This window comes from Ictalurus punctatus, chromosome 23, assembly GCF_001660625.3.
Source record: "Ictalurus punctatus breed USDA103 chromosome 23, Coco_2.0, whole genome shotgun sequence".
Classification (NCBI taxonomy): Eukaryota; Metazoa; Chordata; class Actinopteri; order Siluriformes; family Ictaluridae; genus Ictalurus; species Ictalurus punctatus.
Genome location: NC_030438.2, coordinates 18,560,638 through 18,575,924, shown reverse-complemented (window position 1 = coordinate 18,575,924; position 15,287 = coordinate 18,560,638). Strand labels below are relative to the sequence as shown.

Below are 15,287 nucleotides of genomic sequence, written 5' to 3'. Positions count from 1 at the left end.
ATGTACGAGTTATACGCAGCAGGCGACTGTAGAGTGATTCACCCTGCCCAGTTTGGACAAAGGGGCGGGGCTAATACGCTCTAAGTAGCATCTGATTGGATGCGGATGGCACAAGTACAGGATGAATCATAACAGCATTTTCGGTTTAAATAGAGAAATGAAACAAGCCTGTGTCTATAAATATTAAACTTATATAGTCGTGTGTCTACAGAGCTAAGAGACTTGCATACAATGTACATTTTACATTTCATGGAGACATTAAATTCATAAAAAGCATGGATACACGTATTTATTAATGATGCAAGTTAATAACTGAACGTTTTAAACCGTTGCTATGGAGTTTTGACGCGCGTGCAATGACTAAACGTTATCTAACTAATCAAGCTAACCAGGTTAGCAGCATTTTTACACGGTGAGCTAACCTCCATATCTTCATACCAGCCTTATCACACTTTTCCACCACATACTTTCAATATTATAAACGTTCAACTTGTTCCGCATACAAAAAAAAGTTTTAAAACACAAACAAAAAAAACGTTTTCTTGCTAGCTTAGCTTAAACAGAACTACAGCTAGCTAGCTAATAAAGCGAAGTTTGCCCCTCCATATGTTTGCTTAACCACATAGTTAGCTAGAATATTCCTTAAAAAAATATTTAAACCCAATTTTAATCGCTGTAATGTTTCCGGTCATGTTTAGGTGTTTATTTGTCATTTATCTGACTAGCCACTACCCAGAGCAATGACACATAAAGCGGAAAAAATTTCACAGGAAATGCCTAAACTCGCGGTCTAGCTGAAGCGAACCAAAATATGTTTAAAAAAACACACACAAGAAAACCTATAACTACTTAAAAACATAATCTCCTCGACATTCTGTTTTCAATTGTTTTGTAATAATTAAAACAGAGCGAACGCAGGATGTTCTTACCCATAATATTGCCGTTCAGAACTGCTTGAAAAACCGAGCCGACATTCCCCTGCGAACACTTCCGCAAAAAACTCTACGCGCCTTACGTCACGTAGCCACGGTACAGCGACTCCGGGTTACGCAAAGTGCGCAGCGGCGGTTGGAGAATCGCCAGGTGAGGAATCTGAATCGCGCCATGCGTGTAGATTAAAAAAAAATTTTTTTTAAATTGATGCTTAAAAAAAATCACAGAAATATCGGTGGAAATTTTATGTATGTATTTTTTTTATATATATTTACTTATTGATTTTTTGTTTATTGATTTATTGTAAAGCAAATGGTCAGTTGTTACTTAGTCCTGATAGATACATAGATAAAAAAAATATATAAATAAGTGTAATAACGATAAATAGACAGATAGACAGATAAACAGATAGGCAGACAGATAAATAGAAAGACAGATAAACAGATAGACAGATAAATAGGCAGATACACTTGCTTTTGAGATTTTCTTTCGATACTTCACTTTATTTATATTTTACAGTTTGTAACATTATTTAATTTTATTTATTTGAGTATTATTTACGTTCTGTGTGCAAGCAGGACGTTTTGGGGTTTTTTTTAAAGGGGGAGGAGGCGGACCCAAGAAACACAATATTATTTGACTACAGGTCAGACTTTTAATTTGCTTTTTTTCCCCCCTCCTTCCTCTCATTAATGACACTCCCGTGTTTTCCACCGTGAGTCTAATCCCAAAATGTCTCCCCGTAGATACGAAGTGCACTACGTAGAGTGCAGACGCCTATAAAAAGAGCTCACACATAATTATAACAGACGGATATGGAATTGTTATTTATTTATTTATTATTCAAACCACGGTTTACTTTGCTAAATAAATGCTACCATAAATGGCTGTACTATATTGATTAAGCGTGCGCGTGCAGTGAAACCCTTTGTGTGTAGGGCCCCTAAAAAGGACGCGGTGAGCAGTTTGGGATGCGGTTTAGCTAGCTAAACTATCTAACTAACTGACAGCGTCGTGCTCGAGCCCTGACAGGAAGGGCATTATGTTTCCAAACGAGGATTTTTAAAGCAGGACAGAAACAAACCGGGTAAATAGGGGTTAAATTTAAGTTAAGGTTAAACGTTGGGGTTTATTTTTTTTTAATGAGAGCGCAAGCTAGCTGTTAAGTGTGTGTGTAACTGCGTGTTTGGTGCTGCAGGTGTTAGCATGAGCTCGAGCTCCGGACAGGAACAGGGAGCCGCTGCGGCTCTCGCGGTCACCGCCGAGTCTCCGGTTCGAGGCGTCTCGGTGACGGGGAACATCCGGAGACTTTTCAGCCACGTGCGGGTTGAAAACCTGGCCGCCGGGCTGAGTGGAGGTGTGGTGTCCACCATGGTGCTGCACCCGCTGGATCTGGTTAAAGTCAGGTTTGCAGGTAAATTCACTCACTCACTCACTCACTCACACACACACACACACACACACACACACACACACACACTCAGACACTCTTACACTCGTACACACACACTCGTGGGTCTACTGTCCAGTGTTATCGACATTAAAAAAATATATATTTTCAAGCAAAAGTAGCTAACACACGCTCAAAAAATAAAAGTCGCTCCAAGATGACGTCACAGACTCATTTGCAAATGCATCACGATCGTCCGAACATAGAATGCAATACGCAAACGATACGCCACGTCATCGACAGTCATTTGCATATTGTGGCATCATCACGCGGCTCATTTGCATATCAAAACGTGTTCCACGGAGAAGGTGGAGATGATGTTCTGAAGTCCTGACTGAGTGAGGAACGAACCGCTGTGTCGTGCTGTTACAGGAAACTAATCAATGAAGTGGTGGCGTGATGAAGCGGACTTCCTGTTATCAGTCCCGAGCTGATTATTTTCCTTTAACAGCGAGAACGGAAGGAACTCGAAGTTTTTTTGGTTTATTAACGAGCGCGTCGTTCTTTTTATCCGGTTTAACTCGCTGATTTGGGGAAAGATAGCGCTGGCCAATCACAGACAAGGGATCTGTGATCTGGATGGTGTGGGTTTTTTTGTTTGTGTTTTTTTTTGAAGCCCTGGTGTGGATTTCTTCCTGACTTTTCTTCCCCCGTACAGTGAGCGACGGCTTGGAGCTCAGGCCGAAGTACCGCGGCATTTGGCACTGCATGAAGAGCATCTGGCAGCAGGAAGGACTTCGTGGCTTGTACCAGGGGGTCACGCCGAACGTCTGGGGCGCCGGAGCTTCGTGGGGTCTTTATTTCTTCTTGTAAGTACCTCCTCTTATTTCTGTTTAAAACGTCACAACATTATCGTGCATGCTTGTTTATTAACCACGTGTTTTTTTTTGTTTTGTTTTTTAAATAAGTTATAATGCCATCAAAGCGTATGTCAAGGAGGGCCGTCAGACAGAGCTGAGTCCCACGGAGCACCTGGTGTCCGCAGCACAAGCAGGTCCGTTCTGCTCACATCCAGTACACGCACTCGCTCACTCAGTCAGTCAGAGGATCGAAACCTGTATCAGAAATCCAATCCGCAGTCTATAGGGCTGTCTTAAATGACTGAATGAAACATACTACCGAGGGCGGTTCAGACGTCGATAAAATAGCAACAGTTTTCAGAGTTCAAATTTTAAACTAGTAACATCGACGTTCTCCATCCAGTCTGACATATCAATTTTATCTATCTATCTGCTTTTAAATAGTGTATCGTTAGTATCCGAACATTTTTTAGCACTTGAAACCGAATTGCTAGGGGCTTTAAATAAGGTTATGAGAAATGCTTCGCTGCAATATAAGGAGCAACCCCACGGGATGTCATGACAACAAAGTATACAACATTTAATAAAGCTTAATGAACCCCCTGCCCCTCCCCCGCTGACTGTAATGGTTATTGATCTGGCACGCAGAGATGTTGCTGAGGTTTTTTTTATTTATTTTTTATGGATGTTTAATAGTCGCTGTTTTACAGGAGCGATGACTCTCTGTCTCACGAACCCGATCTGGGTGACAAAGACACGCCTGATTCTGCAGTACAACTCCGATCCAAGCCAAAAGCTGTACAGGGGCATGCTGGACGCTCTGGTGAAGATCTACCGTCAGGAAGGAGTAGCCGGACTCTATCGGGTAGGACGCGGCGTAGGATTACATAGCACATAACACTCTTTTAAAGAGGACGATGTTAAGTACAGCAGCAGGGCAAGGGTTAAGTTATTCGGTTTCGGGTTTCCACGTTCACCCGGCCCTCGGCAGAAGTCTTGGAGGAAACGCACGCACGTGTTCGCTCTCAAATGACCCTGATGGCAGCTGTCATGAGAGAACGTTTTATGTAAAATGGAAAAATAACGGTTTGCTTTAGGAAACTTCAGATTAAAAAAAAAAAAATGATCGGAACAATTTAGTTTTTTTTTTTTACTTCTTTATACAGGATTTTCTATAAGATGATCTCGGAATCATGATACACATCTATGCAATCAGCCAATCATGTAGCACCACCGCAATGATTCTTCAAACAAGTGCCTCTGCATTAAGTCATTTCAGGTAGATCTCAGAATTTCCTTGAGTAGGCTTGAGCTGAACTTCCATCACTGACCACCAAGTGGCGCTCACGCTCCAGGGCGGGAAAAAAAACCCTGTCCCGACACAGTAAAAAAAAAGTTTTCCCAGCTCATCCGGTGTGTTAAATATCAGTAAATCCGAGTTTTGTTTAGTTTTAATTTCCCCGTGGCTGAAACGACTTTTTTCTGTGCCCAGGGGTTTGTTCCCGGCCTGTTCGGGACGTCTCACGGAGCTCTGCAGTTCATGGCATACGAGGAGCTGAAGAGAGACTACAACAAATACAGAAACCTGCATTCAGACGCTAAACTGGTAAGTGCAAAATAAAAATAAAATAATTTTTAAAAAAAAATCAGCGGATTTACAGACACCTGAAGAAACGTGCCGTACCCGCAGCCGTGACGTTCTACCGTCTCTTTCCTCTACAGAACCCGTTAGAGTACATTACAATGGCGGCTTTGTCCAAAATCTTTGCCGTGGCCACCACGTACCCGTACCAGGTGATCCGAGCTCGCTTGCAGGACCAGCACACGAGCTACACCGGGGCGGCGGACGTCATCCGGAGGACGTGGAGGTGAGACGACCTTAAAGAAAACTCACACTCGGGCATGTGCGACAGTTTGCAAAGTACTTTCTGATAAGATTCCTGGTTGAAAGATTGATCCCCCCCCCCCTCCCCGGGAGATTTGACAATACGATATGATCTCGATATCGCGATATATCGACACCATGATACATTCTCCAGAGCATGTCTCAGTGCTTTAAGTCTATTATACCGTATAATCCCGGCATAATGCGTTGATCATTTTCCTTATGAGATGCATATTAATTAATTGAATTAAACATTTCCTGAACCTGTAGTTTCTTATAAAAGATTAGCAAAAGGTAAATAATCATGGATCGGATCGAACTAACGTACAATTGTGTGATTTTATGATATCGAGCCGACCCTCAATGAGGCCACAGGCTTGTTTAACTATATTTATCTATTTTTTTTTTTATAACCGTCGTATTTATCTTGCCTTCTCTTGATAGGAACGAGGGTCCTCTGGGCTTCTACAAAGGCATGGTGCCAAACCTGATCCGGGTGACGCCGGCCTGCTGCATCACCTTCTTAACGTACGAGAAGGTGTCCGGCTTCCTCCTGGACCAGCACAAATGAGACATCCGAGAGGCGGGGGCGATCGCAGCACGTTAGCGCCGAGAGAGAAGGAGATGCTAGTTTAGCACCGAGATCAAGGTCTCGCTGGGCCACGACGGAGACCACACCCCCTGACGAGAGGTGGAACGAGGGTTCTCGTGAAGCAGACATTCTCTGGCTCTTATACAAAGCGAAACCGATCTGCTGCTGCCTTGAGTTTACGTGTGTAAGATCCATTGGAAAGACCCTGCGTCAGAACTGAAGCGACGGATGGACGCATTCGAATAAAACCGAAGGGACGGTTTAGCGAGGAAAAATCGAATCGGTTACCTCGGAGTGTACGGTTCTTGAAGTTTCACCTCTTTAGTTTTGCACCGGGGCTGGCTAACAAGTAACGGACGCTCGAAATCTCGTCTGTAAATAAAGCCAGAGACCGCGTCAGGAAAACAAAGAAAACCTCCATTCATTAACACAGAAGTGTTTACGGCGCTCATGTGGCGCTGCGTGACGCGTTTACGGCGTTTAATCATCCATCTTCAGTAACTGCTTAATCCTCGGTGGTTTAAATGACTAATTTGTTGACATTTTGAGAAATCGAGCCAACATCGTTTGCTAGAAAATATTGCAGGTAGGGGCAAATAATAATAATAATAATAATAAGTACAAGAGTGGGCAGGATTGGTCATACTTTCTGTTGGAGGGGGTGGGATTAATCAAACTTTCTGCTAAAGTGGGCGGGGTTGGTGGAACATTCTAGCGGAGTGGGCGGGACCGGTCAGACTTTCTGCTACAGTGGGTGAGATCAATTCAACTTCCTGCTGCTGTGGATGGGATCGATCAATCGATCTGCTGGAATGGGCTGATTAATCTCTCTGCTCGAGTCGGGAGGGTGGATCAAACTTGCTGAAGGAGTGATACCCGATTGGTCAGGATTCCTTCAGGGGCGGATGGGTTTTTCCTCACAGACACAGCGACCTCAAACCACACCCACATCGACCATGTCCAAAAGATACAGTTTAGGATACAGTGGGTCTTACAGTACCTTCATTTATGAACTAACGTGCCGTTCGTGTAACCGTGCCTCCTTGGCTCCGCCCACCTCCGAGAGGTTGAATGTGGAATTATAGGGGAAAAGCTGGACGGGGTGCGTGTGTGTTCTTATATTTATATTCTAACCTTACCTTGGCGTCATTCTGCACGGATCACGATGGGTAAGCAGCCACGTAGTTCTGCTTTGGACTCGTGCGGATACCAAAAATGTGAAAAGTTTTCAGTTTGAAGCACGTATAAAAAAAAAATGTTTCCCAGATAACGACGTTGAGTTCATCGCTCCAGTGCAAAACTAAAGAAGCGAACACCGGGCTGCCAAGAACGTCTTCTCCGATCGGCTGTTTTTAAAGGTTTCGCGTTTGATTTTTGCCCTAAACCGTTCCTTTCCTGCTTCATGTCCTTAAAAAAAAACAACCTAGAAATCATTTGTTATTTTTCAGGAAGACAAGTAAAGGAATAATAGGACGTAATGTTTGGAGAGAAAGACGCACAGTGGTGTGAAGTGCATCTAATTTATGTTCATTATTTATTGAAAGTCTTATTTAAAAAACAAAAAAAACAAAAACTGCATTCTCAACATCTTTATTACCATGAGTTACTGAGATGCTAATAATAAAAATCAGAGAGCTACGTATACACTCGGAGATGGGACGTTCTTCTACAAGAATTTGAAAAAAAACAACAACCTTGAAATACACATTAAAAAATGGCGTCAGATATGTAAAAGATAGGCAAAAAAAAACATTCCTGATGTTTCTACAGTACCTGTTCAGCTTCAAACGTCAAATTTATTTTCTATAACACACTAATGTCTCGGTTTCACTTAAGGTATCCGTCCACGGTGTGTTTTTGAGATCGGAGGTCATTTAGGCAGCTCCTCGATGATCACCCTGGAGACGGAGTTCCAGCCGGTGGAGGCGTCGCCGTGTGGGTAGTCACCGCACGTGCCCACCCAGACGCCCACGTCCACGGTCCCGGCTCGGATGCCCTCGCACAGACCTTCCACTGAGCGCAAAAGAAAACACAGCAGAAATGCAACGGAGCTGTCGGTACTATCGAGTGCAAAAGTTAGCATCCCCTCATCACACAGTCGAGACCCAATTTAATCGTAAAGCACCGATTTCACCGAGATGGTCAAATCGAGGGGGTGGAGTTACTGCCACAGGTGGACTCCTAATTAACTCCTAATTATACCAATTGTCCAATCAGAAGCTTCGGAAAGTCGTCACGCGTTAACGCGAAACGTGTGGAGTCGTGAAGAACCGAGACTGAATATCTATAGCGCAGGTTTTATGTCCTCGACTGTATCTTCGTGTTTATTCATCGTTGGACGCTTTTATTCATCACTTCGAACTCGCGGCGTCCTGGTCACGAACGCACACCCGTTAAGCATGTAAATAAAAACGCGTTATTAAAAGGATCTGCTGCCGATATGAAATGATTCGAATCAAGCACCCACTCCTCGATGGCCCGTGACACCGACCCCTTCCCGGCGAGCGCTCTTCCTGATGACGAGCGCCGTCCCTCGAACACGCACTCGTCCCCGAACACGCACTCTCCCCTGGTTTAACGTGTAATGACATTGTCTGAAGGGCTCTCCTAGCAGACACCGGTCCTCGGCCCGCATCTATTACCGTGAAACGATTACAGTCGATTACCCTCGCGAGCCGAATCGCAGTCGCGTGCGTGTCGAAGATGAAGCCGGCGTCCATCACGGGAATCGCACGAGCGCTCGTGAACGCGCCCATACAAAGGTCGCGCAAAAGGTCACGCAAAGTGATGGCGTTTTTCAGACCCGGCTTCATCGTGGCTATAGCAGAGTCGTGTCAGTTCAAAAGTTTGCACCCTCTTCCACCCTTCTTCATATCCTCTGAACAGCCGGTGTGTATCCTCTTTTTCGTGATTTTTCAAAGAATTTCATGGATCTACAGACAGAATTCACATTGAGTAAGCAAATGTAGTTTTTGGTGCTTAAACTTACTCTTATTTGTTTTATGTGTGTTCTTACTGGAGTGTTTTAACTGTAACGACAGGCTCGATTTCCTCACGGTCAGTCTATTGCCGTCTCTGAATTGAACCTGGATTCTGTTTATTTTCACTTCTTAGTTTTAATTCGTTCGTTTTTTTTTTAATCACTCTCGTCAGGTGTCAGCGGAGCTTCCCCGCTCGGTATTAAATAACCGAAGTCGACCGTAGGCGTCTCACCTGACGTGGTGCGGTGGATGTTGATGGTGGAGTTGAACTCGGGGCTGCCCTGGTCCAGGTAAACGATGGACTCGATGGGCAGTGGGCCGGAACATTCGGCTCCGTTAAAGGTGAAGTACCAGCGCTGGCAGCAGGCCGTCTTACACTTGAGCCGGAGCGAGCCGCTGAAGAGGACGCGCAGGGAGCTGTCTGAGCGCAGCTTGGTGAAGGTACACTCCTGCACATCAGAAGAAAACATGACTTGTGAAGCTCAAAAAACGGTTCTGGAATAACTTAAGTTGACTCTCGGGTTAAAGATAAATAAATAAAGAAATAAAACGCGTCACTCGCTGTGATTTTGCCCAGGTCGATGCCGTAGTTGAGCGAGTTCCAAGCGCACTGCTTGTAGTTGGGCGTCCACGGCTCCTCGAACCTCTCGCTCACACACTCGCCCTTCTCTCCCTTGGCACCGTCTCGCCCTGGGACTCCAGGCGTTCCCGGAATTCCGTTCACTCCCGGGTTTCCTTCCCGGCCCGGGATGCCTTGCGGACCCTGCAAGCAGTTGCCGTACTGCAACGGGAAACCTTACATCACACACTACTGTTTCTATAGTAACAACTTACACGGGAACATTTCAGGAGATGCTTATCGAGTTCACGGGTCACGTTAAACGTTAAAGTTTGCGCTTTACTGTCTCTAGGGAACGTAGCCAGCTGTGTTCACGTTCGCATTAACGTCAAGCGAGAGGAAAAAGAAGTGAGCTCGGTGAAGAACTGACCGTTCACCGCCGCCGTAACACGATAACAGGAACCGACTTGCTTCAGACGTTCCAGAACGTTAAACGGAAATACAGAGGGATAAAACGTACGACGTGACGCAGCCGCTGTCGTACGAGAGGACGTGAGCGCCACAAGGATGAGCCGTTACACGGTAATCACTGTAGAAATCCTGTTGCTATGGTAACAGTAACTTCATCACGCTTCACACATCACACCACCCTGTTGTTGTCGTTTTTATTTTCCTATGACGGCGTGACGAGTTTAGACGGAAAACAGAAAACTCCTTTGTCTGACATCTTTTTTTTTTTTTTAACCGAAGCGCCTAATATCGGCTCGATTCAAGTGTAATTCCGCTAATCGCTTTGTTTGTGCTGCTGATGTCATCTCCACCATGTCACGCCTCATGTGCTTAGAACGTTGCTGGAAGGGATCTTGAACTGCTCTTGCTAGTAAGAAGCAGCATTAAAACCGCAGCATGGCTTTAAATCCGATGCGAGACGATTACACCTGTGGCGTCGAAACCGCCGCTTTAATTCACATCAGTTGGCATGCGCGATGGGTCGGCACCCCGGGATCGGCTCCAGGTTCCCCGACGAGCCCGGGGGAGTTCTTTCTCCATCCATATCCTAACTGCCTCAGCTACAGTATTTCTTAGAGTTGTCTCCACAGAAATACGCCGCGAGGTCCGCCTTTTCACGACCCCCTGACTGAAACCCCCGAAGGATGCTCTAGAGGTTTCCGGCGCCATCAAAGACCTCAGTTTCAGGCCGAAGGCGTGAAACGACATGGCTGTTTTCCCCCGGTCGTGTTTGTGCACCGTCACCTGACTTTCCTCCTGCCAGAGTAATTTAGGGTCTCATTGGCATGCCTGCGGGCACGGGCGCGTGGAAATAAGGGTCTTTAACCGAACCATAAATCTCAGCGCTATCGGTCGGCGGCAGAGCAGAGAGCGCAATGGATTCATATTTATTATGGGCCCCTAGTGCGCACTTCAGAGCCGCTGGCTCGTGCGTATTGACGGAGCGAGCGCGAGCATCCCTGCAAAACAAAGCGGCGGATACACGCGCAGATAAACAGGCGCCTTCGATCGTGGCGGACCGTCTCCGTCAGCAGAGGGCCACCTACTCTCCGGGGCTCATGGGAAGGCAGGATGAAAAATGCACTCAGGTGTGCTGGGCTGCTCCGGCCAACGAGCGAGAGAGAATATGGAATCGGTTCAAACAGATGAGCGTTCCCTTTAGCTTCAAGACTTTTCATTACGATGATAAATCGCCTATGATATTTAAGTAATAGAACCATTTACAATCCCATGCTGAGGGCAATTTTTCTTTATTTATTTATTTATTTTTTTACCCCTGAATGATGAAGTACAGATGAATCAGTAGCTGCATTCTCACCCTCTCCGTCCCCGTGTGCTCTTTCATTTCAAACCAAATATTTTTCACCATAAGTCCGATTCGAGTGATTCCGACAAGCAGGTTAGCTGGAGGAAAGATTAAAAAAAAAAAAAAACCCAAAAACCTTCACACACACACACACACACACACAGAGACGACTTCCAGAGCTGGTCAGACGCTCTTTTAAAAACTGCCCATCAATTCAGTCCGTTTATGACTTTTCTATTTCCTTTCCGTGTCAAAATGCCTTCGAGTGAGGTGAAGCTTTTTAGGGTAACTTATAGCACTGGCTCGCAACAGACGGAGTATTTAACAGTCACCTGATGATCGAGTACGCCGGCTCTTCGAACAGAACGGAGTCGTAAAGTAAAGTACGAGGGGCGTCGGGGTTGCGCCTGGACGGGTTAAATGAAGCGTGTAACACCGGCCACGTAGCGAACGCCTCGGAATCGGATGAAAAAAAAACAAAAAAAAAACGTAGCGACCCGATCACGCGTGAAGACGCGGCGGCGAGAGAGAAGGGGGCCAAGCACTGAAACCGAGAACGGACGCAAGGTGACGTTATGGAGAAAATCCCAGTGTCATATAATTGTGAAAAAACGTGTATGCTAAAAGGACGAGAGAAAAAAAAAACCCCCACTAATGACCAAAAATTTGTGGACACTTAACCGTCACACCCACATGCGCTTACTGAACACGAATTCCAGATTATTCCCTCTTTCCCGTTCTAACTTTTCCCACTCTCCGACTCCGAGAGAGTCGTAGACGTTTAAAGTTCAAAAACGTGACAGAACTATAATCAGCGCTGTTGGATTCTGGATTGTGATTGGTCAGAAGGTGTCGATTCATTTTCAGTAGCCGCAGCGTTGACCGTACGAGTCCAAATCTGGTCTCACATGCGGGTCGGTTCAGATCCCTGTTCCAAAGCGCCGACACCGGAGACTCCTTCCGCTGTCGGAGCGCGTTAATACAGACCTGTGATTTGCAGCTGCACTACTCTCAGAGCTGCGGCTACTGAAAATGAATCGACACCTTCTGACCAATCACAATCCAGAATCCAACAGATTATAGTTCTGTCACGTTTTTGAACTTTAAACGTCTACAACTTGCAGTGGTGGGTCAGTAAAGGCTCTGGGTTACTGATCAGAAGGTTGGGGGTTCAAACCGCAGCACTGTCAAGCTACCACTGTTGGGCCCTTGAGCGAGGCCCTTAACCCTCAACCGCTCAGATGTAGAAATGAGATAAATGTAAGTCGCTCTGGATAAGCGCGTCTGTCGAATGCCGTAAACGTACAACTACGATCCTGAGATTTAGTATACGTTGTTTTGTGATAATCTGTACTTAAGCGTGATCAAAAGTAGACGTTGTACGCTATAATACTGTTACCAGATACGGCAATTTGGAGACTGGATTTAGACGTGGTAATTACATGCGGCTGTGGGATCGGAAACCGGATAATTACACTGTATACAGTCGAATACAATGGAACTTTATTTTTGTCGCCCTTTAGCACCTCAGATGGAGGGCAGGAGGGAGAAACTTCGAGCGTGAAGCTCATGAGTCATTCAGGGAATCAGTGAACCACTGTTCAAGCGATGGCTAGAATCAGTCTACTGTAGGCGATGCTCACGGTGTCTTCACGTTCTCCTCAGCCGGTCCTACGTCCTAGACACTCACGACCAAGCTAGGTGGTTCAATTTCGGTAAATTTCCAGACTTTTAATAGTAAGAAATAAAACGCTCGTTTGTAGGTCGATAATCGACAAGTGACCGCTAGCACACGACCGCAACGTTGACTATTTTTCACAATTTTATTTATTATTTATTCATAAAAATCCCTCACCAGCCTCTTTATTTCTTTGTTGAAGTTAATAACGAGCTAAAATCTCCAAACTTAAAGGTAAACTTCTAAATACAGATTCGATTTCCACTTCATTTGAATGTATGACTCTTAGTAAATGTACATTTTATACTTGATAAATTCAATGTGAAACTCACCTAAGGATACTTACGTAAAGATCAAAGTGTTTGTGAAATGTAGCGAAGTCAGAAAATCCAAAGTAACAAAAGTTCAGTTCAAGTTCACAAGTGTAAATGATGTAACAAAAAATGACTAATTATTCATTAAATCAATACTAATAGTAAAAAAAAAAAAAAAAAAAAAATTCAGTTTTTACTCCATAATTTTATACCAGTGTTTTAATTTGTTGTAGCATGTAGTGCCAAATTGTATTGCAGAAGTTATTATATAGTATAGTTCAGTGCAAAAGTTTTCACCCCCCCATCCCCTTGCTTCACATGGAAATCACAGGTTTGAACTGTGCAACTTTTACTCCATGATCCGCCATCATTCCTCAGTGGAGGTCATTTGTTTTAGAAGTTCCAAACGTGTAACATAGTTTAATATACATTCTCAGAGAAAGGTAGGCTTACAAACCGATTTAAGATTTAAGAAAAAGATTTCACGTACGTAATTGGACTATGATCCACTTTTTAGAGTCAAGCTTTAAAGGTACCAAAAGTGTTCCCAAGGGTACCACCTCAGCATTAAGGAAAGGTACAGTTTAGTACCGCGTGTATAGTATACTTGAGTGCAAAAGTTTTACACCGACATGATAACTTAGCAAAATAATAGTTCGAAATGAACCCTCGGTGTCTCCTGCAACGGACGGAGATCCAGAAGGTTCGAAAAAAGAAAAGAACCGCCGAAGGCTGGTGACATCTGGCAAAGTTATTACAGATATTTCATGAAGAATGGTCAAAGACTGGCCAAGCACTCTGGCAGATTCAGAACAGATTTTCAGGAAGAAGGAGAGGAATGAAAACCCTGTGCAGAGGATGAGGATGAGGACGAGGACAGGAAAGAGGCTCAAGATGGTTAAAAAGGCAAAAGGTTCACCTTAAGAGAGTAGAATTTATGACAAGGTTTGAACTGATTTTGAGGCTGTTCAGATCTAAACACCACATGCACGATTGGTTAATGATGATGAAGAAATATCTCTGACTAAAATGTCTCGGTAGCTATAAATTAGTCCTAGGGGTGTGCAAACTTTTGCACTCCAGATATACAATATACACTTTTTTTTTTTCAATACAGTAAGATTATCTCCGTGTAGATTTATTCATTCATTAAAATAAAATAATAAAAAAGAGTGCAAATTCTTGTACATTACACTTCAACAAGAGTTGTGCGAGAGTGCAAAGAAAAATCGCACCAACTTTCGCACTTACTTTCTCCGAGTACTCGGTGTCCTTCTGTCGGATCCCTCGGTGTTTGACTCTCTCAGCTCCGTGGCACGGAAAAGCCAAGCAAAGGACGAGCAGCGCGCGCCGTGTCAGATGCGCCATGTTCCCTGTGCAGAGAGCGGAGTAACGAGAGCGCGCGCGTGCTCGGGGACCGAGCAACGGGAGCGCGCTTCCAATTAAACACAATAACGGAGGCGCGCTCCCGATGAATCCAGAACGACCGGAGCTAATTCAATAAACGTGCGCGCTTTTAATCGAAGAGAATAACAACGGGACTTCCCAATAACTCTCGTAAGCTCCAGTGCTGCTTGAAAGTTTGTGAACCCTCTAGAACTTTTAATACATTTCTGCAGAAATAGGACCTAAAAACGAGACACGTTTTCAGGTGGAAAAAAAAAAAATCTGGAACATTCCACAAGACACATATTTTCAACAGGAAGTTGCATCGTCTGGCTCTTCTGAAGGCTCATTCTCTTTCCTGTAGAAGTTATTTGTTTATTTATTTTTTTTTAAATGCTAATTTTGTGGTAAATCAGTAGAATTTGCTCAGTATCCTCACGCTATTAGCATGTATGCCACGTGGCTATATTTCATGTGTTTGCTAATTCTATGCTAAAAACTCAGTCCTGTTACTCGTATAAACTCCTATGACTTTTCTGAACATTACCTCTGCAAGTACAGCACAGAAGTACAGGCAGTCCACTTTGGAGCATCACGTCGGCGGGTAACATTACACACGGGTGTGCTTTACGTGCATGCAACCCCTCGCCCGATGTCCTTCTGCACAGTCACCCTCGAGAATAAAAGGCCCACGAGCAATCTGGCAGCACTCATCACCGGTGCACATCCAGAGCTCTCCACTATCCATTCTTACAGCGAAGGCCCTTGCACTCAGTACAAACAACGACATTCTTTCTTGTTTTGTACTGAGTTGTTCAGGTGAGGATTCACTGCCAAACTTTTTTCAAGGCGAACGACGGGAAGCGTGCTCCGGATGGTGTAGGAGGAGCCTG

General features: G+C 44.6%; 2 protein-coding genes across 2 annotated transcripts; one reads left to right on the top strand and one right to left on the bottom strand.

Moving 5' to 3' along the window:
* Window positions 1-1,774: 1,774 nt before the first annotated feature.
* Window positions 1,775-7,302, top strand: slc25a32b (solute carrier family 25 member 32b). The gene is made up of 8 exons (XM_017453349.3): window positions 1,775-2,020; window positions 2,132-2,347; window positions 3,042-3,192; window positions 3,292-3,377; window positions 3,894-4,048; window positions 4,676-4,789; window positions 4,906-5,051; window positions 5,513-7,302. Exons 2-8 carry the CDS (start codon window positions 2,140-2,142, stop codon window positions 5,637-5,639), a joined length of 987 nt encoding a protein of 328 aa, XP_017308838.1. The 5' UTR covers window positions 1,775-2,020; window positions 2,132-2,139; the 3' UTR covers window positions 5,640-7,302.
* Window positions 7,235-14,648, bottom strand: cthrc1b (collagen triple helix repeat containing 1b). Its single transcript, XM_017453350.3, has 4 exons — window positions 14,260-14,648; window positions 9,204-9,422; window positions 8,874-9,090; window positions 7,235-7,673 (listed from the first exon to the last, which is right to left on the bottom strand). Exons 1-4 carry the CDS (start codon window positions 14,374-14,376, stop codon window positions 7,531-7,533), a joined length of 696 nt encoding a protein of 231 aa, XP_017308839.1. The 5' UTR covers window positions 14,377-14,648; the 3' UTR covers window positions 7,235-7,530.
* Between the last annotated feature and the right edge of the window lie 639 nt (window positions 14,649-15,287).

Excerpts from the sequence above, each read along its gene's own strand:
- slc25a32b (XM_017453349.3), top strand. The coding sequence starts at position 2,140 with ATGAGCTCGAGCTCCGGACAGGAACAGGGAGCCGCTGCGGCTCTCGCG. Across the intron at positions 3,193-3,291 it reads TGGGGTCTTTATTTCTTCTT|TTATAATGCCATCAAAGCGT; the intron begins GTAAGTACCTCC and ends TTTTTAAATAAG. Across the intron at positions 5,052-5,512 it reads GTCATCCGGAGGACGTGGAG|GAACGAGGGTCCTCTGGGCT; the intron begins GTGAGACGACCT and ends TTCTCTTGATAG.
- cthrc1b (XM_017453350.3), bottom strand. The coding sequence starts at position 14,376 with ATGGCGCATCTGACACGGCGCGCGCTGCTCGTCCTTTGCTTGGCTTTT. Across the intron at positions 9,091-9,203 it reads TCGACCTGGGCAAAATCACA|GAGTGTACCTTCACCAAGCT; the intron begins GCGAGTGACGCG and ends TCTGATGTGCAG. Across the intron at positions 7,674-8,873 it reads CATCCACCGCACCACGTCAG|TGGAAGGTCTGTGCGAGGGC; the intron begins GTGAGACGCCTA and ends TTTTGCGCTCAG.